Here is a 23933-nt window from a genome sequence, read left to right on the forward strand (position 1 = left end):
GCCAGCCTTTTAACCCTGAGCAATTGCCATCACATTAGCCTTTTTAAGTTACTGCTTTTGCTCCAGATCACTCTAGAGCTAACGCTGTCTTCCAGCTCGTGGTCTTCCTGCCTGCCCTGTGCCGCAAGATGGGGGTTCCCTACTGCATCATCAAGGGCAAGGCCCGGCTGGGGCGCCTGGTCCACAGGAAGACATGCACCACCGTGGCCTTCACACAAGTCAACTCGGAGGACAAGAGTGCTCTGGCTAAGCTGGTGGAAGCCATCAGAACCAATTACAACGACAGATACGATGAGATCCGTCGTCACTGGGGAGGCAATGTCCTGGGGCCGAAGTCAGTGGCTCGCATCGCCAAGCTGGAAAAGGCTAAGGCCAAAGAACTGGCCACCAAGCTGGGCTGAGTGTACACTATTGAGTTTTCTGTACTGTACATAAAAGTAATAAAAAGGCTGCTTCAGCTGGTATCAAGCAAAAAAAAAAAAAAAAAAAAAGAATCCGCCAGCCAACGCAGGGCACAAGGGTCTGATCCCTGATCCGGGAGGATCCCACACGCTATGTGGCAACAAGGCCCACCTGCCACAGCTACTGAGCCTGTCTGCTGCAAGCAGAGGAAGGCCAAGAGCAGCAACAGAGAATAAAATGACTTCACAAAACAAGACCCTGTTGGGAACTCCCTGGTGGTCCAGTGGTTAAGAATCTGTCGTGCAATACAGGGGACTCGGGCTTGATCCCTGGACAGAGAACTAAGGTCCCACATGCTGCAGGGCAACTAAGCCCACACACCACACCCAGAGAGTCCACATGGCTCAACGAAGACCCAGCACAGCTGAATAAATACTTTATTTTTTTTAGAAAGACACACTATAGAGCAAAAGGGTGAGCTGCAGAGAGAATGGTGTGATCAGGGCGTTAACTTCTGCATAAAAAAGCAGGGAGGGTATTTTTCTTTGATTTTATTTTCAGGAAACAAAGCACTGAAAGGAATTATAGGAAACTAAGAAGCGCACCCAGGAGTGTGGGAGAGGGTGGGAAAGACCCCCGGAAACAAACGGAAACGCAAGGATGGGAGGGAGACTGCCCTGTCTCGTGGTTTTCTCTTTTTTTTTTTGAAAAATTATAATTCTGGCCATGGATTTTTTTTTAAAAAAAGGAGTCATTAGAAAGCTTTTATCTTGTGCTCGCTTCGGCAGCACATATACTAAAATTGGAACGATACAGAGAAGATTAGCATGGCCCCTGCGCAAGGATGACACGCAAATTCGCGAAGCGTTCCATATTTTTTAAGAAAAAAAAAAAAAAGAAAGAAAGCTTTTATCTTGCCAAAACACACAAAAATAAAAAGTATCACACCAACCAATGCAACAACATAAATGAATCTCACAGCATGATGTTGAGTGGACACAAAAGCACACAGTAGATAATTCCATTTATGTGAAGTTTAGGAATAGGCGAATCTAACTGATACGAGAGAAATAAGAGGAGTCATCACCCCAGGGGACACTGACTAAGGGGCACAAGGAGACCCTGGACACTGGAATGGGCTGTGTCTTGACTTAGGTGCTGCTTACAATCGGGCTTATATGTGTTCAGCTTCACCAAGCCACACAATGAAGTTTAGTGTACTTAATGTCCTTTATTCTGTGTGTATGTGGATACACATGTTACACTCCAGTAAATGTTTTTAACAGTATCAAAACTGTTTTTGAGGAGGGTACTTCCCTGGCATCAGTTAAAGACTTCACCTTCCAAGGCAAGGGGTGGGGTTCGAACCCTAGTCAGGGAGCTAAGATCCACATGCCTCGGGGCCAAAAAATCAAAACAGAAGCAATACTGTAACAAAATCAATAAAGACTTTAAACATGGTCTACATTAAAAAAAAAAAAAAAAAAAACAACTTAAAAAAATTTTTGAGGAATATTTAATGATGTGGTAAAAAAGCCTCTAACAGCAAGTTTAAAAAGGTAGAATTTGACACTGATAAGGACTATAATCATACTTCTGAATTAGAATAAGCAATAGGAGAGGAAAAGGATTAAAGAAAATACACCAAAAAGATAACTCTGGATGGCAGAATTTTCTTCATACTTCACAGTATCTGAAAAATTATTCAGTTACCAGTCAGATAAATAATCATATATATACTTTTTAATTCAGAAAAAGTAACAATCGGGTTTGAGGACATAATAGAAAAAAATTAAGATTTAGAAGTTTAACAGAGACTTTAAGCATTTAAAAATACAACAATGTTGGTACAAACTTAACTGACTACAAAACATCCAGTGTGCAAACACGGCCTGTTTATTTTCACAAAGTACAAGATATCTAGAAAGGGGAGGGGAAAAAAAAACAACCCTGAGATTGTTACGAAGGCAGAAAAACTACTGTGGTGGAGACTGAGAGACAGTAAATTAGAAAGTTGAAGGTTTTCTCACAGATAATACAAATGGGTTGAAACCTGCTTAAAAAAACTCTGAAGGCTCAGCTTGTTGAGCTGAGGCTTTGCTCTCTTAACCTAAAGATTTTAAAAATCTAAGAAAGGCAGTAAGATTTAACAATGGATGTCTAGACATACCCCAATGTGTAGAGAAGGAGTAAACAAATATTCAGTAGGTGACTATTCCTTCAGTAAGTTTAGTGAGATATCCATCAGTGAAGTCGCTCAGTCGTGTCCGACTCTTTACGACCCCATGGACTGTAGCCTAACAGGCTCCTCCGCCCCTGGGATTTTCCAGGCCCGAGTACTAGAGTGGGTTCCCATTTCCTTCACCAGGAGATCTGCCCGACCCAGGGATTGAACCCGGGTCTCCCTCATCGTAGGCAGACGCTTTACCATCTGAGCCACCAGCAAAGCCCACCCCTACCCCAAACAACCCATTATTAGGATTATATATATGCTGTGCTGTGATCAACCGTGTCCAACTCTTTGTGATCCAATGGACGACAGCCTGCCAGGCTCCTTGGTCCATGGGATTTCCCAGGCAAGAATACTGGAATGGGTTGCCATTTCCTTCTCCAGGGGATCTTCCTGACCCAGGGATCGAACTCATGTCTCTTACAACTCCTGCATTGGTAGGTGGATTCTTTACCACTGCACCACCTGAGAAGCCCTTATATATGTCTTACTTATCCATAATTAGAATTCAAATTTTAATTCTCACTTAGTACAAGTAATTAATTCTAGATTCTCTTCCATTATTTCAAGTGGAGGTTATTTTTATGACATTAATTTTTAATAGTCAAAAAGAAAAAATACTAATCCACCCCACTCTCAAGTACTTTAGATGCAGCATCAAACATTTTCACTGGGGCAACTATGTTATCGGAGCGAAACCCACTGGAGCAGAATTATTGCATAAGAGTGGAGAAAAGAGAGTAACAGTCTGCATCTGGTTGTGGAAGTAAACTCAGGCAAAAATGAAAACGAGGGATTGAGTTCAGCAAAGCACACCTGAGCAGGTGAGGGGAGAGAGAAAAATGGAAGGAAAAACACAATATCTGTAGCTTAAACTAACAGCTTATTTCAAATACCCTTTCTTAGGCACTTCAGCTGGGAAAACAAGGGAAAAGGAAATGAGGAATTTAAGTGATTAAGTTTTGCATGAAACATTAGTGTGTTCAAAGTCTCATGTCTGCTATTCAATAGATGATTATCTACTTTCATATGACGAAACATTTATTACTATAGACAAACTATGAAGTTCACGTGAAACAATCTATAGGCTAGCTATCAAATTTCTAGAGATTCAGTGAGGAAGCATTATAAAAATAATGCCTTTTTAAAAATTAAAAGTCCCTTCACTTCATCATCACCACCACCTCCCTAAGTTGCTATGGCTATCTTCTGTCAAAATGTCAAAAGCACCTAGAACTGATTAAACTTTCACGATAGTAAAGTCAGATGAGAAGTCAAAGTTCCCTGGGACTGTAGTATCTCTGGCCCTGGTCTCTCCTGAGTCACGTTTTAGGCTCTCGAAACCTTAAGTAAACAAATCCAGCAGCCAGTGAAAACTGACACACCCAGAAACTCTCAGCGAAACCTCGACTGCACAGTTCACAACAGACTGCCCTATTCCCTCTACAGGTGGCTCTGCCTGGAGCTAAAGTTCAAAAGAAAACAATCCCCAACACCCTCACATGTCATGGGGGGAAAAATGAGAAAAACAAGCAGCAGGCTTCCAGGAGAGGTCAGGAACACAGGCACCCACATACCATACCTTCTGGTTTTCCTGACTGCTTTGTCTGCTTGGTCTTGGTACTTCCACTAGGAAAATTTCATCTACATTCCTAAATTTCTTCAAATATGAGGTCACAGCATGCAAGAGCTAGGAGCCTTCCAGATGATCAGTATCTCCACCCCGAGCTGAAGAGCAGGACGCACCCTCAACCCGCTCCGCTCTGCTCCCACTGGCCAAAACCAACCTATCCTGGAACCAGAATCCAGGAGTCTCAACTAACCTTCATGGCAAGAAACCAGTCTGCTCAAAGAAACCGAGGAAGGCAGTTTCTGAGGCTGCTCTCTCAAGAACATCATAACACAGCATTTCCAAGAAGCAAAGCTTGGAACATACCTAAAAACAGGTTAGTTAGCTATCAGTGTTACCGACCAGGAGTCTTGGCCTCCTTAACTTAAAAAACAAAAAAAAGTGATCACAGGCCAGACAAGAAATTCAGCAAGGCTTTCCTGGGGCCCCTGCTACAGCAGGGGGAGCAAGAACAAACAACTGGTTCCTCTGCTTGCCGGATTCTCTGGTGGTGGGCTTAGTCTTCAGATGGAGTCAGGGTAGCGTGAATCCCAGGGTCGGGTCAGAGGCGTTGCCGAGGTGGTTTGCCCACCGCTTAGGTGGTGCTGTGTGCAAGGGCCTGTGCAATACCCTGCCTTTGCTCCCGACCCTCTGCTTTTGCTCCAGGCTCTTCAAAAATAGCAGTTGGGTTTTTTGGTCTCTTTGTATCCTTTGTCCAGAATCTGCCCCAACTGTGCATGCATGCAGTTATTTTTAGTCCCAGATAATTCACTCCAGGAGAGGTGTGTCCAGGTGCAAGCATTGCAGCACTGCAGCAAAGGGCTCCAGGTCCCAGTTTATCTCATCAGTAACTTGCATTTGGGAGGTATTTTTGGTAAGAGGGACTTTCTACACTTTCACATCATTTAGGAAGCCACCTACTGGTAGCATTAACAGTATATGCAAAAAAAAAAAAAAAAAGAACCTGCCCTAATCTCTGCCTTCACTAAAGTATTTCATATATCTATGTTAGTGCTTGTGACTCACCAGGCTGTTCTCCATGTAAAAGGTTTAAAGATCTCCCACCTGCCACCACCCTAAAAACACCCTTGTGGATCTTGACCCAAGATAGTGCTTCCCTCAAGCACTATAGCAGGAAAATAAAAGGGGAGGGGAGAGGAGTTGTTTTTGTTCTTCAAAGCCACTTACGTTTTGTGTCCCTCATGATTCCTTTAAAAGACATTTCTGCTCAGGTCCTAGATCCACTTCTTAGAAACACAAATTTGGCTTTTTACCTCGGAGTAAATCCATGTCCACTCACCCCACTTTATTAATGTTCAAAGTAAAACCTGAGGCCTCAACTTTTGTGATATACAAAGACAATAACTCTAAGAATAAAGTTTCACAAAGCACATCAGATCAAATTTAAAGACAATTCTGGGGTGTTTACAGAAAAAAAAAAAAAACAAAGCCAAACTGGATGTATACTGACGTTCATAAAACACTTACCCACTCTTCAACATTGGGAGGCTGCTCATCATAAATACGTTCCTTGTCCCACAAAATATTTGACTTGTCATACCGGTTCATCTTTCTTCGAGTTTTCACAGCAAAGAAAATTGTTAGAGCAAAAGCCACAATAACCATGAACCCCAGTACAATGGCAATGGCCTAAAAAGAAATGAAAGATATGCAGATATTTAGTTTTTAATTGTTTCAGTTCAGTTCAGTCGCTCAGTCGTGTCCGACTCTTTGTGACCCCATGAATCGCATGGACAGGCCTCCCTGTCCATCACCAGCTCTCGGAGTTTACTCAAACTCATGCCCATCTAGTCAGTGATGCCATCCAGCCATCTCATCCTCTGTCGTCCACTTCTCCTCCTGCCCCCAATCCCTCCCAGCATCAGGGTCTTTTCCAATGAGTCAACTCTTCGCATGAGGTGGCCAAAGTACTGGAGTTTCAGCCTCAGCATCAGTTCTTCCAATGAACACCCAGGACTTATCTCCTTTAGGATGGACTGGTTGGATCTCCTTGCAATTCAAGGGACTCTCAAGAGTCTTCTCCAACACCACAGTTCAAAAGCATCAATTTTAATTGTTTACTTTATTCCAATCCACACTCTACAAATACCTAAGGCCCCACTAACTAGCTTAACTGCTCTAAAATTGATACAAACAGTTACACTGTAAGACTGCAAAATGTAGCCCAAGCCACATGGGTTAAAGGCTACCAAAACACACAGAGACACACATACACACACAGACATACACACACCTCCATCGTGAGTCAGTCCTCGGAATATGCATCCCTGTTTTAGAATTATAGAAAACTAGTTCTAAAGTCTGAGAACTAGGGGCCATATTTTCATAAATAGAGGATAACAGCCAATAAATTAACTCAATCCCTGGTATCCTTCTAAAGGGTTTTGAAAAATGTTATTCACAGAAGTTGTTTCAAATATCCAATCATGCTTATATACAGTCTTGTTCATAACACATGCTTGGCTCAACTTTTTACAGTTGAATGTAAATTTCAGTCCAAAAACAATCTGCCTTACCATAAATTATGCAGACATAATCTAACCAAGCTATAAATGAAAGAAAATGGGCGGGCAATTCATTTAGTCTGTTAGTTTCCTCTGTTTTAGGTGTCTTTTGTGTACGTACTAGAAGGGCCTGTGACAAGGAACCCCTACCCCTGACAGGCATGTTACATGGCATACTGGCCTGGGGGCACCTGGGAGTTGAACAGGTACCAGAACTCTGGCCTGAATGTCTGCTAAGAGGAAGCTCTCTTTGTAGCTGGTCTAACAGTCATAACCTTTTTCAAAGAATAGAGGTTTCAGGTAGTCAGAGGACTAAGAAGAATGACAGGATGGTAAGACAGGAGTACCAACCCTCAGCCCTGTTTACCAAATGTCGACAACAAATACTCTGAAACCTACATTTCAGTCTTCAAAATAATGGTAGCTATTGGAGAAGGTCTAACCCCCAGAAGTGACTCATTCAGGTAAAAGAACGAAAACTCCTGGGTCAGTGTAAGGAGAAAACAAAGAAAAAAAGATTAGTAACTTAGAAACACTTTAATTAGAATGACGCACGGTTATGGAAGGCAGGCTTCGCAACCGCACCTGGACCTTTGAATCACCTAACAGCTTTTTGAAATACTGACTGACACAACGAAAATTGGCAAACAGTTTTAAAAGAAATTAAAGAAGACCCAAGTAAATGGAAAGACACCCTATGTTCACGAAGCAGAAGACATTATAAAGATGACAATTCTTCTCCCAGCTAGGATTCTGAAGAATTGCGTTGATCTAGAAATTCAAAGCAATCTTTCAAAATCCTAGCTGGCTTTTTTTGCAGAAATTGGCAGGGTGATCCTAAACACATATGAAAATGCACCAGACCTAGACTCTAAACCACAAAATCATGAAAAATAAGAACAAATTTGAAGGACCACCACTCCCCAGTTTCAAAATTGATGACAAAGCTGTAGCAATCAAGGAGTGTGGTACTGAACAGAAACACAGGTTAATGGAAACAAGTTGAGAGTCTACAAATAAATCATCACATTTACGGTCAATTCATTTTTGACAAAGGCATGAAAATAACTCAATGGAGAGTTATTTCAATAAATAATACTAAGACAACTGGATATTCACATGCAAGAAATGCTGGACCCCTTCCTTACGATGTGACGTTAACTCAAATTATAAAACTCTTAGAAGAAAACAGCACAGGAAATCTTTGTGACCTTGAATTAGGCAAAGTGTTTTTAGACGACACCAAAAGCACAAGCAACAAAGAAAAATCAGATCTCATCAAAATTAAAAACTTTTGTGCAAAGAGCATCATCTAGATGTAAAATGGAAAGAAAAAATTATATTTATTTGTAACCAAATAAAATTTCTCACAACTCAATAATAAAAATCCAAACAGCCCCACTAAAAAATGGACAAAGATTCTGAATTACCATTTCTCCAAAGAAGATATGCTAATGGCCAATAAGCCTGAGAAAATATCATTAGCTATCAAAGAAATGCAAATCAAAACCAGTAACACTTCACACTCATTAGCATCAGTTCAGTTCAGTTGCTCAGTCGTGTCTCTTTATGACCCCATGGGCTGCAGCACGCCAGGCTTCCCTGTCCATCACCAACTCCCAGCTCAAACTCATGTTCATCAAGTCGGTGATGCCATCCAACCATCTCATCCTCTGTTGGCCCCTTCTCCTCCTGCCTTCAATCTTTCTCAGCATCAGGGTCTCTTCCAATGAGTTAGTTCTTCGCATTAGGTGCCCAAAGAACTAACTCATTGGAAAAGACCCTGATGCTGGGAGGGTTAGCATGGTTAAAATCAAACAGAAAAACAATGCTGCTGAGGTTGTGGAGAAACTGGAATCTTCATACATTTCTTTTTTTTCATACATTTCTGATAAATGTGTAATCATGCAACCTCTTTGGAGAAGAATGTGATAGTTTCTCAAAAGTTTAAATGAAGAGTCTCCAGAAGACCCATCAATTCTGCCCCTAAGTATATACTAAACTCAGGTCACATTAAAACAGGTTTCACATGAAAGTTCAGAGCATTATTCAGAGCAGCTGAAATACAGCCAAATGTCTATTAGCCAACAACAAAGAAAATGTGGTATATGCACACAATGGAATAGCATTCAGCAATAAAAAGGAATGAAGCACTAGTATATACTATAATATGGATGAACCTTAAAACATTATTGCTGAGTGAAAGAAGCCAGTGATAAAAAAAAAAGAAAACACATACTGGATGATTCTGCTTATACGAAATATCCAGAAAAGGCAAATCTCTAGAAGAGGATTAGTGGTTTCTTGATCTGGGGACAGTTAGGGAAATGAGGAGTGCCTGCTGATGAGGATGGGGTCTCTTTCTAGGGTAGTGAAAATGTTCTAAGGTGAATTGTGGTGACAGTCACACAAGTCTGTGAATACACTAAAAACAAACGAACTGTACTTTAAGTGGAAGAACCAGATGGTATCCTAACTATACCTTAATAAGGACACACAGCCCTTCTCTCAGATTCTGCTTTAAATAGCAGTGGGGCCATGGCATCACTGTTTTTTTTAAAACATTCCCAAGCGAATCTATTAAGCATCCCAAGATGAGAACCTCTGACCCAAGGAAAGAGGGGAAGAAAAAAACAAAACTACTCCTACCTCCTGGGGGTCCACCACACAGTAGTGATATAAATACTGATCCACATAGAGTCCAGTAGCTGCAGGTGTATAAAACTGGTTGCAGAGGGCATATATCTGTGAACTGTAGAGAGACCCAGAGGCCTGGGCAGTTGGATTGACTCCCATTATGTAGACAATTGTGGCAATAAACATCATGATGCCCAGGATGGCATTCACTATTATCACAGTCAAGTAATACCTTCTTGTTCTAGATATGCCTGACCTTATAACGCTGGTAACAAATATGACCAACGCGGCAATGAAACAAAAGGCAGCCATGGCCAGCAGGAATCCCTTTGCCGCTCTTGGATCTGTATAGCCTGTTCCATAGCCATAACCGTAGCCGTAACCATAGCCATAGGCACTTCCGTAGCTACCAAAGGCACTTCCTCCATAAGGGTAGTTAACACTACCTCCCATTAAGGTTCCGTAGCCTCTGTCCCAGGCAAGAGTGGAGGCAACACAGGCAAAAATGGCAATGCACATCACAATAACAAGCATAGACAGGATCCGAATTACTCCGGGAGGAGAGGTCCATTTGTAGAAGTGGAGAATTTCATCTTCCGGGTAGAAAGAATATGCTGGCTGAGACAGCATTGGTCGAACATGCATCTCTCCACTATATATGTCATTGCTTGGTGTGTAGTGATTAGGTTTGCTGAAAAGGACACAAAAACAATTTTAAGTTAGCACTTTTTAGTGGTAAGCAGAAAGAACATATAAAAGTACCTGGAATAATTTAAACAAATCACTGGCAAAGGAAACTATTATTTGTACTGCCCCACTGCAATGGGGCAATTTGTGTCTCCCCGCCCTTCCCAAATCAAGTATCAAAATCCCAACACTCATTGTAATGGTATTAAGAGGTAGGGTCTTTGGGAAGTAATTAGGTCATGAGGGTGGAGCTCTCATGAATGGGATTAGTGCCCTTATAAAAAGGGCCCTAGAGAGCCCTCTCACCCCTTCTACAATGTGAGGATTCAAGAAGTTGGCAGTCTGCAATCTGGAAGAGGGCCTCCACCAGCACCTATCTTGGACTTCCAGCCTCTGAACTGTGAGAATAAATTTCTGTTGCTACCCAATCTATAATACTCTACTACAGATATCCCCAGCAGACTCAGACACCCCCTGAACAGTAAAGGAATCCGTGCAGACACATCAGCTTCACCTGGAGGGTTTGTTGGCCCTCATCCCCAGAGTTGCTCAGTCTGCAGGTCTGGAGTAGAAGTTTCCAGATGCTGCTGATGCTGCAGCTGGGGAACCATACATTGAGAATGACTGCTTAATTTCTATGGAGCAGAGGTTCTCAAGTTCTGCAGCATATTAGAATCACCTAGGGAGTGTGTAAAATCCCCAGACAGAGCACTCCAGACCAGTTAAACCAGAATCACTGGGGATGGGACCTAGGCAGTTAAGGACAATGGCATCAATCCTTTTCTGACACCTGCACTGGGCTATACTGGTGCAATTTCTGGCTGCCCAGCTCTCTTACTTAAGAAAGCACAGTTACTCACTTATTCATTTTAGCAGCTGTCTACTGCAGCCACCAGGCTGACACATTTTGGGCTCTGTGCCAGGCACTGGGAACACAAGAACAGATAGGACAGCCTCAGTCCAGGCCCCTCAGAGTGCCCCTCGCCGAGTGCCCTCATTGGCAGGGCAGTAAGACATTAAACACATCACTACATGAGCTACTGCCAGTTAAGGCAAGACCTACAAAGTAGATGGAATGTTAATTAGGGCTCATTAAGATGATGGCTAAAAAAAAAAAAAAAGATGATGGCTAATGAGATTTTGACTCTTTTTTTATAAAAATACCCTGCAAACTCCAATAATTTAACTATAAACTCACAGCATCTATACTATCTATGGTGAAACAGATCACCAGCCCAGGTGGGATGCATGAGACAAGTGCTCGGGCCTGGTGCACTGGGAAGACCCAGAGGAATCGGGTGGAGAGGGAGGTGGGAGGGGGGATCGGGATGGGGAATACGTGTAAATCTATGGCTGATTCATATCAATGTATGACAAAAATAAAAAAAAAAATTAAAAAAAAAACTCACAGCATGTAACAGACACACTAACGTGTAGACAACTGAATCTAAAAACTGTGGGCCCTGGGAAGGTAAAATTCAATTCCTAAAATGACTAAAGCCCCTTTTGTTTTGGCCCTTATTTCCACAAACCACCTTCCTCAAGCCAAAGGAGATATCTTCTTACTGGAGGCTGCTAACCATGATAATTAGGTTAATTACTTGAGTATATGAGAATGAAAAGGAAATGGAGAAACTGGAGAACACTGAAAATGTGAAGGAAGAAAATTCTGTGACACATTCTACAAGGATATTTGGGTTGCTTCCGTTTGGGGCTGTCATGAACAGCATAGCTCTAACACAATCTCCAACTTACATCCTGGCACACAATGGCACTTTTTTTAGGGTATATACCCAGGAGCAGAATTTCTGGGTCAAACTTTTAAAATTCTCAGCTCTTCTAGACAATGTCAAACTGTTTTCCAAAATGACTGTATCACTTATAATTCCATTAACAGTGTAACATTCACAGAAACATTACTTCTGATCATCTCAAATTGGAAGCAGTCCAAACATCTACGCACAGTGCCATGGATGACGGTGATAGAGGCTCACAATGGAATTCTGCAGAGCTATGCTAACATGGCAGCCACTAGCCCAGTAGACCGATGGAACACTTGAAAGGTGGCTGGTCCAACTGAGATGTGCTGTGAAGGGCAAAGCACAAAGTGCTCATCCCAGGAAGAATCTAACATCAGCAGGAGAAAACCTTAGTATCAATGATGTACTTCAGATGATGTGTCAATGTAGGTTCATCACGCTAACAAACATACCACTCTGGTGGGAAATGTTAATAATGGGGGAGGCTGTGCATGTGTGGGGGCAGGGAAAGCCCTATGCCTTCCTCTCAATTTTGCTGTGAACCCAGAACTGCTCTAAAAAACAAAGATTATGATGACATGGAAAACATACCAAGTGAAAGATTTCCGTCACAAAAGACCAAACATTTTAAGATGCCATCTATATGAAATGTCCAGAATGGACATATCCAGAAACAAAATGGACTTAGTGGTTGCCTACTACTGGGGGGACTAGAGAGTGCTACTGGACAGAGGGGTTTTTTTGGGAAGGGGATGATGAAAACGTGCTAAAACTGACTGTGGTGAAGGGATACACTAAAACCAATGAACTGCCCATTCTAAATGTGTAAACTGTATAGTGGGTGAATTTTATCTCAATAAACATGCTCTTTGAAGAACTAGTGCCAACAGTCACCTAAATAAGGCACTGAAGGACTTCCCTGGTGGCTCAGTGGTAAAAAATCCACCTGCCAATGCAGGAGACATGGGTAAAATCCCTGATCTGGGGAGATCCCACACGGCATGCGGCAGCTAAGCCTATGCACAGCCTACTGAGCCTGTGCTCTGGAGCCTGGGAGCCACAACCACTGAAACCCACACACCCTAGAGGCCACGCTCCGCAGCAAGAGCAACCACCGCAGTGAGGAGCCTGCTCGCCCCAACTAGAGAGCAGCTCCTGCTTGCTGCTGCCGGAGAAAAGCCCTCTCAGCAGTGAAGACCCAGCAGAGACAAAAATAAGGAAGGCATTACTATGGAAGCTTCACACCATTTTTTAAAAACAAACATACACACAAATATAAGCTCAGACTACAGTGTAGCAACAATGAAAAAACAAGTGACAACAGCTCCCACTGCAGAAAAAAACTGTCATCTTGGAAGTTGAAGGTAAGAGGGGAGCTCACGCTTCACTGAATACCCTTTGGTTCAATTTGATTTTACAAATGCATGTCACTTTATTTTTAAGGCAAACACATAACAGATGAAAGTTTCAACTATACACTTTTTTTTTTTTAACATGTAATAGACTTTTATAAAAGAAAAAGGAGGAACTCCCTGGCTGTTCAGCAATTAGGACTGCGCTCTCACTTCCTCCCAAGGGCCCGAGTTCAATTCCTGGTTGGGAAACTATTAATAAAATCTCACAAGCAAGGCCTAAAAAAAAAAAAAGAATTACATATTTACTTACAATTCATCAGGTCTATAAGGAGGTGGACTTTCAAAAGGCCTGGATGACATGGCTGGTGTCGGTGGTCACTTGATCTTCAGGATGAGCACTGCCGGGAACCTCCTGAGACAGGCCGATCTAAGCAACAGAAGTAGAGTAATGACGTTACTACTGCACTCGGTTTCCTTGCATCACTAAGAAAACTAATGATAGCAATCCCAAATGACGTCTCACTCCATGGTTATTTCTCTTGTCCTTCCCACTGCCATTTTTGCACATTAGATCATTAATTCTTTGAGCATAAGAAATCACTGAGGGTAGGAATCATTTGGCCTGGTAGTCCTCGGAGCACCTAACATTATGCTCTGCACATCACTGGCATACGAATATAGTTTAAACTTGATTATAAGTTGCAGCAATGAAAGTTTCACAAAGCTGATGACAGTAACAGGTAAAAATGGTATTTTTAAAAATAGTCATTGAAAAAAATAAAATAAAATAAAAATAGTCATTGAAGAACACACATAAAGATGTATAAATATAAATTTCTTAAAAGCCATTTATTCCATCTCATTACCTTTCAAAGTTCATAGAAAATGAGAATGCATATGAAAATACAAATACAGTTGTGTCTAGCATATTCTAGCCCTTCAATGTTAACTAAAACATCAGTTCAGTTCAGCTCAGTCATGTTCGACTCTTTGCGACCCCATGAACCGCAGCACGGCAGGCCTCCCTGTCCATCACCAACTTCCGGAGATTACTCAAACTCATGTCCATCGAGTCAGTGATGCCACCCAGACATCTCATTCTCTGTCGTCCCCTTCTCCTCCTGCCCCCAATCCCTCCCAGCATCAGGGTCTTTTCCAATGAGTCAACTCTTCCCATCAGGTGGCCAAAGTACTGGAGTTTCAGCTTCAGCACCAGTCCTTCCAATGAACACCCAGGACTTATCTCCTTTAGGAGGAACTGGTTGGATCTCCTTGCAGTCCAAGGGACTCTCAAGAGTCTTCTCCAACACCATAGTTCAAAAGCATCAATTCTTCGGCACTCAGCTTTCTTCACAGTCCAACTCTCACATCCATACATGACTACTGGAAAAACCATAGCCTTGACTAGACAGATCTTTTTTGGCAAAGTAATGTCTCTGCTTTTTAATATGCTGCCTAGGTTGGTCATAACTTTCCTTCCAAGGAGTAAGCATCTTTTAATTTCATGGCTGCAATCACCATCTGCACTGATTTTGGAGCCCAAAAAATAAAGTCTGACACTGTTTCCACTGTTTCCCCATCTATTTGCCATGAAGTGATGGGACCAGATGCCATGATCTTAGTTTTCTGAATGTTGAGCTTTAAGCCAACTTTTTCACTCTCCTCTTTCACTTTCATCAAGAGGCTTTTTAGTTCCTCTTCACTTTCTGCCATAAGGGTGGTGTCATCTGCATATCTGAGGTTATTGATATTTCTCCTGGCAACCTTGATTCCAGCTTGTGCTTCTTCCAGCCCAGCATTTCTCATGATGTACTCTGCATAGAAGTTAAATAAGCAGGGTGACAGTATACAGCCTTGACATATTCCTTTTCCTATTTGGAAACAGTCTGTTGTTCCATGTCCAATTTTAACTGTTGCTTCCTGACCTGCATATGGGTTTCTCAAGAGGCAGATCAGGTGGTCTGGTATTCCCATCTCTTTCAGGATTTTCCACAGCGTATTGTGATCCACACAGTCAAAGGCTTTGGCATAGTCAATAAAGCGGAAATAGATGTTTTCCTGGAACTCTCTTGCTTTTTCTATGATCCAACAGATGTTGGCAATTTGATCTCTGGTTCCTCCGCCTTTTCTAAAACCAGCTTGAACATCTGGAAGTTCACGGTTCACGTATTGCTGAAGCCTGGCTTGGAGAATTTTGAGCATTACAGGGGGATGGATTAAGACCGTCCCCATGGAAAAGAAATGCAAAAAAAAGCAAAATGGCTGTCTGAGGAGGCCTTACAAATAGCTGTGAAAAGAAGAGAAGCGGAAAGCAAAGGAGAAAAGGAAAGATATTCCCATTTGAATGCAGAGTTCCAAAGAATAGCAAGGAGAGATAAGAAAGCCTTCCTCAGAGATCAATGCAAAGAAATAGAGGAAAACAACAGAATGGGAAAGACCAGAGATCTCTTCAAGAAAATTAGAGATACCAAGGGAACATTTAATGCAAAGATGGGTTCGATAAAGGACAGAAATGGTATGGACCTAACAGAAGCAGAAGATATTAAGAAGAGGTGGCAAGAATACACAGAAGAACTGTACAAAAAAGATCTTTATGACCCAGATAATCACGAGATTATCACCCAGATGATCACTCACCTAGAGCCAGACATCCTGGAAGGTGAAGTCAAGTGAGTCTTAGAAAGCATCACTACGAACAAAGCTAGTGTAGGTGATGGAATTCCAGCTGAGCTATTTCAAATCCTGAAAGATGATGCTGTGAAAGTGCTGCACTCAATATGCCAGCAAATTTGGAAAACAGCAGTGGCCACAGGACTAGAAAAGGCCAGTTTTCATTCCAATCCCAAAGAAAGGCAATCCCAAAGAATGCTCAAACTAAAGCATAGTCTGGTTTAAAAGTATGCTTCTTCTGTCATTTAAAAGGGGTACAAAAGCATCTAAGAATGCTAGGATTGTGGACATTTTCCCCTTATCTCCTTTTGCTAGTCTTCAAAATGGAATATAATTTTCAACAAAAAAAAAACATCAAACACACACTGTATTAAAGAGTCCTGTTCACTAAGAGAAAAGTAGAATAATTTTGTTCTAAAATCCCTCAAAGCAAAAATCCCTGAACATCTGAGAGGCAATTTCACCTAATCAACAAGTGTTTATTAAGTACCTCCACAGCACCACAGCCGCCTGTGGAAGTTAAGATGAGACCAAGTTCTCCCGAAGGTAACACACCAAGAAAACAGCATCTGCAGCAGGCGTTATTCAGGGTTGTGTGATGAAGTGCGGTGTGGAGATCACAGGGAAGACTTAGCAAGAAAGAATGAGAGGCCTGGGGGTGGACGGGAGGAAGGACGTGAGCAAGATCTATAACCTGAAAGTCTTTAATATTTTTTCTCTTTCAAACAAAAGGGCTGTGTAATCATATATTACATTAAGAATAGTAAATCAATTCAAACTCTTTAAACTTGGTCTTTAAAATCAACAGCAAATATCCTCCACACCCTTAAGAACAGTCAATCACAAATTTCTCAATAAAATATTGCCCAAATATATTTCAGTAAAACCTCAAAGATGAAGTATATTAAATGTTAGTAACACCAACATGATTAGCATAATTTTCCAAACACAGTGAGAGAAGACAATTTCTTCACATTCTTTTATTTCTAAACACTGCTTTGTTGACGTATAACATAGAGAAAAATACACAAATCATAAGTGGATATGGCTCTGTAACTAACACCCAAACACACACACACAGACAAGCAATTTAGGCCAAAATATGACAGTGCTATGAAAGAGAAAAAGCCCAGATTTACTGTCTTCCTAATTGATGCTTAGAAAAAGAACTAAGGAGAACTGAATTTAAACACTATTAAGTATGGCCCCCTGTTTCTGAAGCTGAGCATCAGACACTAGCACACTGACCTCAGAGGAGTCTTACCTCTTCTATAGCTAGGTGCCCCTCAGTCAAGATTACGCCAAAAATTCCAGGCTCAACGGTACCTTTTAAAAATTCCAAACGCAGACTCAGGCTTCAGTTTTAAGCTTCACCAAAAATCCAGACAATTTTGCTTCCCAAACCATTGCCTGGATTCAGAGCATAGCTGTCTTGTCTCCCCTAAGAATGGAGATTTCAAATTGTGAAGTGAATACTTTCAGAAAGTTCATTAAGAAGAAGTCATGGCACATTAACTTCATTTTCTTTTTTGAGAAGGTTACCAGATTGGTAGATGAGGGGAATGCAGAGAGGATCCTGAGACTCTTGGACACATCCCCTGGTACAGAAGGTGGGTGGGCAGATTCCTACTGGGCTGAATAATGGAGCCTAATTAGGATGAATGAATGCACCACTTGTGTCCACCTGTAGGGAGGTCTCTAGTCATGACCCCAGACAACATGGACAAGTGTATCCAAATTTGCAGTTGACAAGACACTGGAAAGGATAAGTAACTCATTGGCTACAAGTACATCAACACTGACCACGATCTCCGTAAGGCTGGAATAATGGACTAAAACAAACCAAGTGGTTTCAAAAGGTTCACAATCTGAGAGGACAAATCCTTCTTCTCTTCTGTGAGCATCGCTAACTTCCTGAGTCAAAGAGGAAGATAATCCTCTTTGGGATGGGTTAGTAGGTAAGATAATGTATTAAAGAAGATGGGGTAGTAGGTAAGATAATGCATTAAAGAAGATTAGCGAAAAGCATTTTCAGCAAGATGATTATTCTGAAAGTGAGAAATTCCAGTGTTTAGGCATTTATGTGTACTGTATTCATTTTCAAATATTGGTGGCAGGAATGAATCATTTTAAAAATATAAAACTCAATTTAAAAAAAATAGTATGAGTACCAGATGAGGGAAACCTGGCTTAGTAACTGCTCATTTTTAAAAGTGCATTTCCTTGGGTCTTCCCTGGCAGTCTGGGCTCTCCTGGTGGCTCAGACGGTAAAGAATTCGCCTGCAATGCCCATGGGGTCACAGAGAGTTGGACACGACTGATCCACTTTCACTTTTTTCCCCTAGCAGTCCAGTGGTTAGGACTCTGTATGCCCAAAGCAGACGGCTGGCTGGGGTCAGATCTCTGGTCAGGGAACTAGAACCCACATGCAGCAACTAAGACTCCGTGCAGGAAACAAGTGCATTTCCTTGATCAGAATTTCAACAAAGCTAACAAGTTATTCCAATCTCAGGCATTATTTACAGTTAGTGCTTAGATCTAGGAATGATACAGTTATTAAAAAGAAACAAACCCCCATAGAACCCTGAAATTTGAACATCTCGTTCCAACTGGGTAGCTCTTCAGGAGGTAGACTAGGATTGTTAAAGATCTAGAAAAACCACGTTTTAGGACAAATGACTGGAAAAACAGGAAATGTTTGGCCTGGAGCACTCAACATTAGGTCCACTATGGTAGCCTTCAAAGAGCTGAAGAGCTGTCTTTGTAGCCCTAGAAAGAGTTCCTTAAGAAGAAAAAAAAAAAACTCCAGAGGGTCAGCTTTCATTTCAATGTTAGGAAGTTTCTCCACACACCCTCCCAAAACTACAAATAACAATTTGACCTCATGCTGTTTATGCAAAGCTTGTTTGGTATTTGGAGAGGCAGAGAGGCAGGACACTGGACTGCAAGACTTCTAAGGGCTCTTTCAAGGCAGCCTATGACTAAGTTCTAAGGCCATGACAATAGGAAAAAGAGGTCCAAGGATGTTGCCCAATGCCCAGCAGAGCAACATTAACAGTATCTGGACAATAAGTGTATGCTGAGTGAAGGAAAAAGTAAAATGAGAAGTGAAAAGCCACAGGCTCTGGCAGTTGAATTGGACGGAGTCAGGGCCAATTTGGAGTTGACCCTTACTGAGTATGTTAAACTTAAAGCCAGTTGATGGTAAAAAAAATAAAAAGTTCTCTCTTTTAAAATGTTTACTGGCCAAAATAATCTTAGTAGATTACTGAGCTAAAATAAAAAGACCTGAAAATGCTGTGCTTCAAAATTACTCTTTAAAGCAAACTGTCAATAAGTAAAAATAAATAAACATTGTATTTAAGGGCAGTCTGTTCCTTTTTGATCACATCCCTTTCATGAATCTGCATTTAAGATGTTTTTAAAGTTGATATTAAATGATTCTATTTAGGTTATAGGCATATCGTTAGTACAGGATCTAAAATTTTGAATTAGATTTTGAAATAGACTAGCTCTGTCAGAAACCACATTTTAAATAAGCTCTCTAGATGATTTTTTAACCACACCATACATTTTGAAAATCACTACCTAGAATAAAGGTGTCAACTCAAGGAGGGCCTTGATCTTGAGGGTTTCCTGTATCAGCTCTTGCCTCAAATTTCACCTCCTCAGAGATGTCCTCCCATATCTCACCCTATCCACCAATTTATTTTCAGAGCAAATTTCCCCTTTAATTATTTTTTTTCTTTTTTTAAAACTACAATCTTCTCCAGTCCAAAAGGAATACCACCTTCCCAAAAACTTAAATGTCTGTCTTGATCTTCACTCTTACTCCTGATCCCTAGATCTAGTCCCTGGTACAGAGATGTGCAATCAATATTTGATTTAGAAAACAATAGCCCATATTAGAGTTGGGATTTCAATCCAGCAGTGAATGCCTGAAGTTCCTCATGTACCTAACACCCAGGAAATATAATCCTTCAAATACAACCCTTAAGTTCCACAAAAGTAGTTAAGTGCTTACAGCGTGAGGGAAAGGGAGAAAAAACTGTACAGGCATCACCCGGGGACTTGTTGGAAAGGCAGAATTCCAGGCTCCACTTTTGACCTATGAATCAGAATCTGTATTTTCATAAGATCCTCAATGTGATTCACACCACATTCAAGATTGGAAAGCACTAAGTTACAGAACAGCTGCAACCCTGGGGGCAAATTTTTTTAAAAGGTGTGACCCTGGTCTTTTTACTCCATTAGATCTATAAATAGTAATGTGGATGAAAAAGTCCAATAAATATTCTAATCACAAGGCTTGAAATGCAGCTAAAGAAAAATTTCTTCTGGGAGGTCCCTCCTTGGGAAGGTGAATGACATAGGATCAGTTACTTTATGCAGCTGAAAGCAATCTTCCATCATTTTCAAAGATAAGAAATTACAGCATTATCTTTAGAAGAAAACAGGTTTTACCTTTACATCAAGCAAGATGGGGAACACTTATATGAGGCCATAGGGACTAGTCAAAAGTAGAGAATTCCAGAAAAACTCCCCAAATCTGGTTCTCCACTGGAATATCAAGAACTGTCCCTTTAATAACATACCGTCCCAGACGGTATGGACCTGGTGGTCCAGTGGCTAACCCTTCCTGGGTTCCACCCCTGGGCAGGGAACTAGATGCTTGCCACAACTAAGACCCAGTGCAGTAAAATAAATAAATATTTAAATATATATATATATATATTTACTTTCCCTGGTGTTTACTCACTTTTAAAATGGAGTTCTAACAAGACCTAGCTTTTAGAGATGCTGGGATGATTAAACGACATAAAGTACAAAAGGCTTTCACAGTGCCTTACACAGGAGGCGATGCTCATCACCTTCCTAAATTTCCTAGAAGTTGTGGAAATCTCCCTCTCCTCGCCTCCACACTAACAAATGAGGAGCCGAGTAACCAAATAAATGCAAAACGACAAAAAACAACAGTACTGCTGCTTTGTCTGCGGAGATACCAATTACTGTGGCGCCACCTTTTAAAATGCCTATTTTAAAACACCAGGGAGAGAAAATATTAAATGTGTACAGTGCAAAAGAAACAGTGCTACACTAGGAAATACATTAAAAGTTTGAGAAATCGACCTCCGTCTGGAAAGAACTAGTTTTCAATCACTAAAAAAGGACCAGTCCCTTAATGGAGAAGGGTTTCTCTTTTCCCGAGATCTCAATAATACACCTGTTGTGCGTGAGGGCCACACACTAACCTGGAAGACTGCCTCCTCCCCGTCCCAGGTTATTTCCCAGGCGGGCAGTTTGCCCGGCCAGCTCCAGGATGCCGCCCCTCTCCCCCGACTCCATCGCTTCACTTGGGACACGAGACGAGGGGCTCGGGGCTGCTCTCCCAACTGCAAGGGGCATCTTGAGCCCTCATCCCACCTGCCCGGCACAATTGCTCCAACGGAGGCAACGTGTCGGCGGCGCGCGGCGCCGGCCCTGCCCGAGGTCGCAAGACCCGGGGTCCGACGCTCCGGCTAGGAGCACGTGCCGGTGTCCAGTAGCAGCCCGGGCAGACGCGTCCTAGCTGGGTGAGCAGGGACGGCCCGAGGCTGGTCCGCCCACCTGGCGGCGGCCTTTAGGTCAAGGGTGAGAACCCCAAGCTTGAGTGGCTTCCCTGGAAGTACAGCTTCAATCGAAATTAAGTCCCCGCCCCAGCAGCTTAAATCGACGCGGGCCCCTACAACTCCCACCAAGGGGATTGAAAACAGCCGATCGGCCCACCCCAGGACTCCAGGAATATCGCACGGATTAAACCCGGCCACCCCTTCTCCACCTGGGAAACCCAGAGGGGTGAAATGGGGGCGGATAACAACAGATTCCTCCCGGAGTCCCCGCCGGGGCCAGCAAGCGGCACCCCTAGTTTCAGCCCTCAAGCTCAGGCTCTCTCCTCAGGGAGCCCCCCCCCCCCCAAAAAAAAAACCAAACTGCAGCCTAGAGAATCGCAGAATTCTCGCTGGTCACCAATCTCCCGCCGGCCCCTCAGAAAACGAAAAGTTGCCCACGCCGCCTAGACACTGGCGGTGGCTTGAATCGTTTCAGCGGAAGGAACAGATGGGCGGCTCCAAGGAGCCCCTCGACCCAGAAGGCAGGCTCCGAGTTGGCCGGGCGCGGCTCTCTTCGCCGCCCCGCGCCTCTCCGGCTGCCGCGAGTCCCAAGCCTGCAGCGAAACCGCCACCGAAACCACCGCGGGGCGTCCTCTCCCCGCGCCTCCCCTACTATACAGTGCACGGAGGGGCCTTGGGGCCCCCGGCGCCGCGCGCAGCTCTCACCTCTCAGCGAAGCAAGCCGGCGGGAGCCCAGGCGAGCGCTTACCTGGAGGGCGCACCTGCCGCCTTGCAGAGAGGCAGCGCGCAGCCGGGACTCCGCCGGGGACTGAGCCTCCTCCTCCTCCGCTCCCCTTCCTCCCCCCGCCCACCCTGCCCGACTGCCCCCCTGCCCCCCTGCCCCCCGGGCATGCGCACCGACTCCCGGCTCGGGGCGGAAAGTCCGCGGCCCGGCGCCCGCGAGCCCCACCTGCGGCTCCCCGCGCGGGCTCTTCGGCGTTCCGGCTAGCTCTCCCCCGAGTCCCGCCGCCTCCGCCTGAAGAAGCAGAAAGGGGGAGGCGGACGCCAGGGAGGAGGAGTGGTATGGCGGCCTCCACCCTCCGTGACCCATTCACCTGAAACTCCGATGGGAGGGGGAAGGGAGCGGTGCAGAAGGAGGCGGGAAGAACCGGCCCTTCTCCGCACACCCTTGCGGCGTCTGGCCTTAAAGGAACAGCGCGGCGTTTCGGTCCGAGTGGGCGGGGACGGAGAGCAGAGGGGTGGCGGGGGCTAGGGGCTCGGGCTCTCGGCTGGTGGAGGGGAGCTCTCGGAGCTCTTCGGGTACGACTGCGGAATGTTTGGAGGGTGAAATCTGGAGAGACTGTTCCCCCTGAAGTGTTCTAGGGTGCTCAGCACTTCGGCAGGAAAGACACGACCTGACACAAAAGTTTCCTGCTTCAAAGATTTGATTAAACTTTTGTTGGAAAGAAGCAGCTAGATGTGGGAGATTTTCACAAGTTCTGCGTAAATCTAGGAACTGCTTCTAAATCTCTGGATTCCGAAAAAGACCATCACTCAAGAGTGGTTCAGTGTGATTGGAAGTATTGTAGATACTGGTGATGGTAAATTCGCCACCAAAATTAAGGGTATGCTACGATTTACATTATTACCATTTCAGGCTCCTCTGCCCTTCCTCCCTACGTTTAACTATGACGGGACTGAGAGTCTGCTCTTCAGGGGTTTTAAACGATTTGAATATTCTCTTTGGTTTAAGGGTTTAAAAAAAAAAAAAAAAAAAAAAGCCCTAGTTCCGTGTCTCTGTTCCATTTCTTCCGGGGGCTGTTCCCAAAGGAGTGTTTAATTTAGGAAAACTCAGAGTCTACACTTAACGATGTGTACACTTATCTATATGTTGTATTTCACTCTTTTTTTAATGCACTGCTGAATGGGGGCAGTTTCAGTTCTTGCTATTTGAGTTCGTATAGAAGGCTAGAATTTAGGTATCTTAAGTCCTGCTTCACTTTGTGTTCCAACCTGGAATGTCAGCATTGCTAATAAATTTCAGTCCAATTCCACCCACTTCCCTGCCTCTAATTAAATGGTTAGAGATGTGACTCTCCCATATATTAAATCTTAAGGCAGTTAATCTTCAGGCAGCAAATCTTAAGGAAGTAAAAGGGTTATATAAATATAAGGTATTAAAAAATGACAGCCTTAATGAGTAATTAATCTAATTGGTGTTTTTTGTGGAAGTCATTGCTACAATTACTACTGTATGACTAGGTAGTTTTTGAATGATGCAGTTTAAATTAGTATTGTTAACAAGGGAAGTCAGGTTAATCCTCTTAAGGTTCCCTGTCAGATTACTGAAATCTCCGAACATTCCACTTGGTTTATAATTAAACAAGGGAACATTTCCTAATACTCTTACATTTATAAACACATGTCTATTATTTTATAGTGTACTTTTGACATGTTCTGAAGAAGAGAA

General features: G+C 43.0%; 1 protein-coding gene and 1 non-coding gene across 8 annotated transcripts in view; one reads left to right on the forward strand and one right to left on the reverse strand.

Moving 5' to 3' along the window:
- OCLN (occludin) overlaps nucleotides 1-22601 on the reverse strand; it is a 48965-nt gene extending 26364 nt beyond the window's left edge. For 2 of the 7 annotated variants that reach the window (XM_043488640.1, XM_043488633.1), the window contains exons 1-4: nucleotides 22434-22601; nucleotides 13516-13632; nucleotides 9416-10094; nucleotides 5730-5891 (exon numbers count right to left, since the gene is read on the reverse strand). In XM_043488640.1, the coding sequence (XP_043344575.1) occupies nucleotides 5730-5891; nucleotides 9416-10094; nucleotides 13516-13565 (891 nt within the window). In that variant the 5' untranslated portion in view covers nucleotides 13566-13632; nucleotides 22434-22601. Of the gene's footprint in view, nucleotides 1-5729; nucleotides 5892-9415; nucleotides 10095-13515; nucleotides 13633-21299; nucleotides 21319-22189; nucleotides 22330-22381 lie in introns of those variants that run through there. The other 5 variants (XM_043488638.1, XM_043488636.1, XM_043488634.1 and 2 more) reach the window with 5 other exon arrangements.
- On the forward strand, nucleotides 1175-1281 carry LOC122454680. Its single transcript, XR_006273486.1, has one exon. It is a non-coding gene; the product is annotated as a U6 spliceosomal RNA (small nuclear RNA).
- Nucleotides 22602-23933: the final 1332 nt, after the last annotated feature.

The sequence above is a fragment of the Cervus canadensis genome, chromosome 16 (genome assembly GCF_019320065.1).
Source record: "Cervus canadensis isolate Bull #8, Minnesota chromosome 16, ASM1932006v1, whole genome shotgun sequence".
NCBI classification, from domain to species: domain Eukaryota; kingdom Metazoa; phylum Chordata; class Mammalia; order Artiodactyla; family Cervidae; genus Cervus; species Cervus canadensis.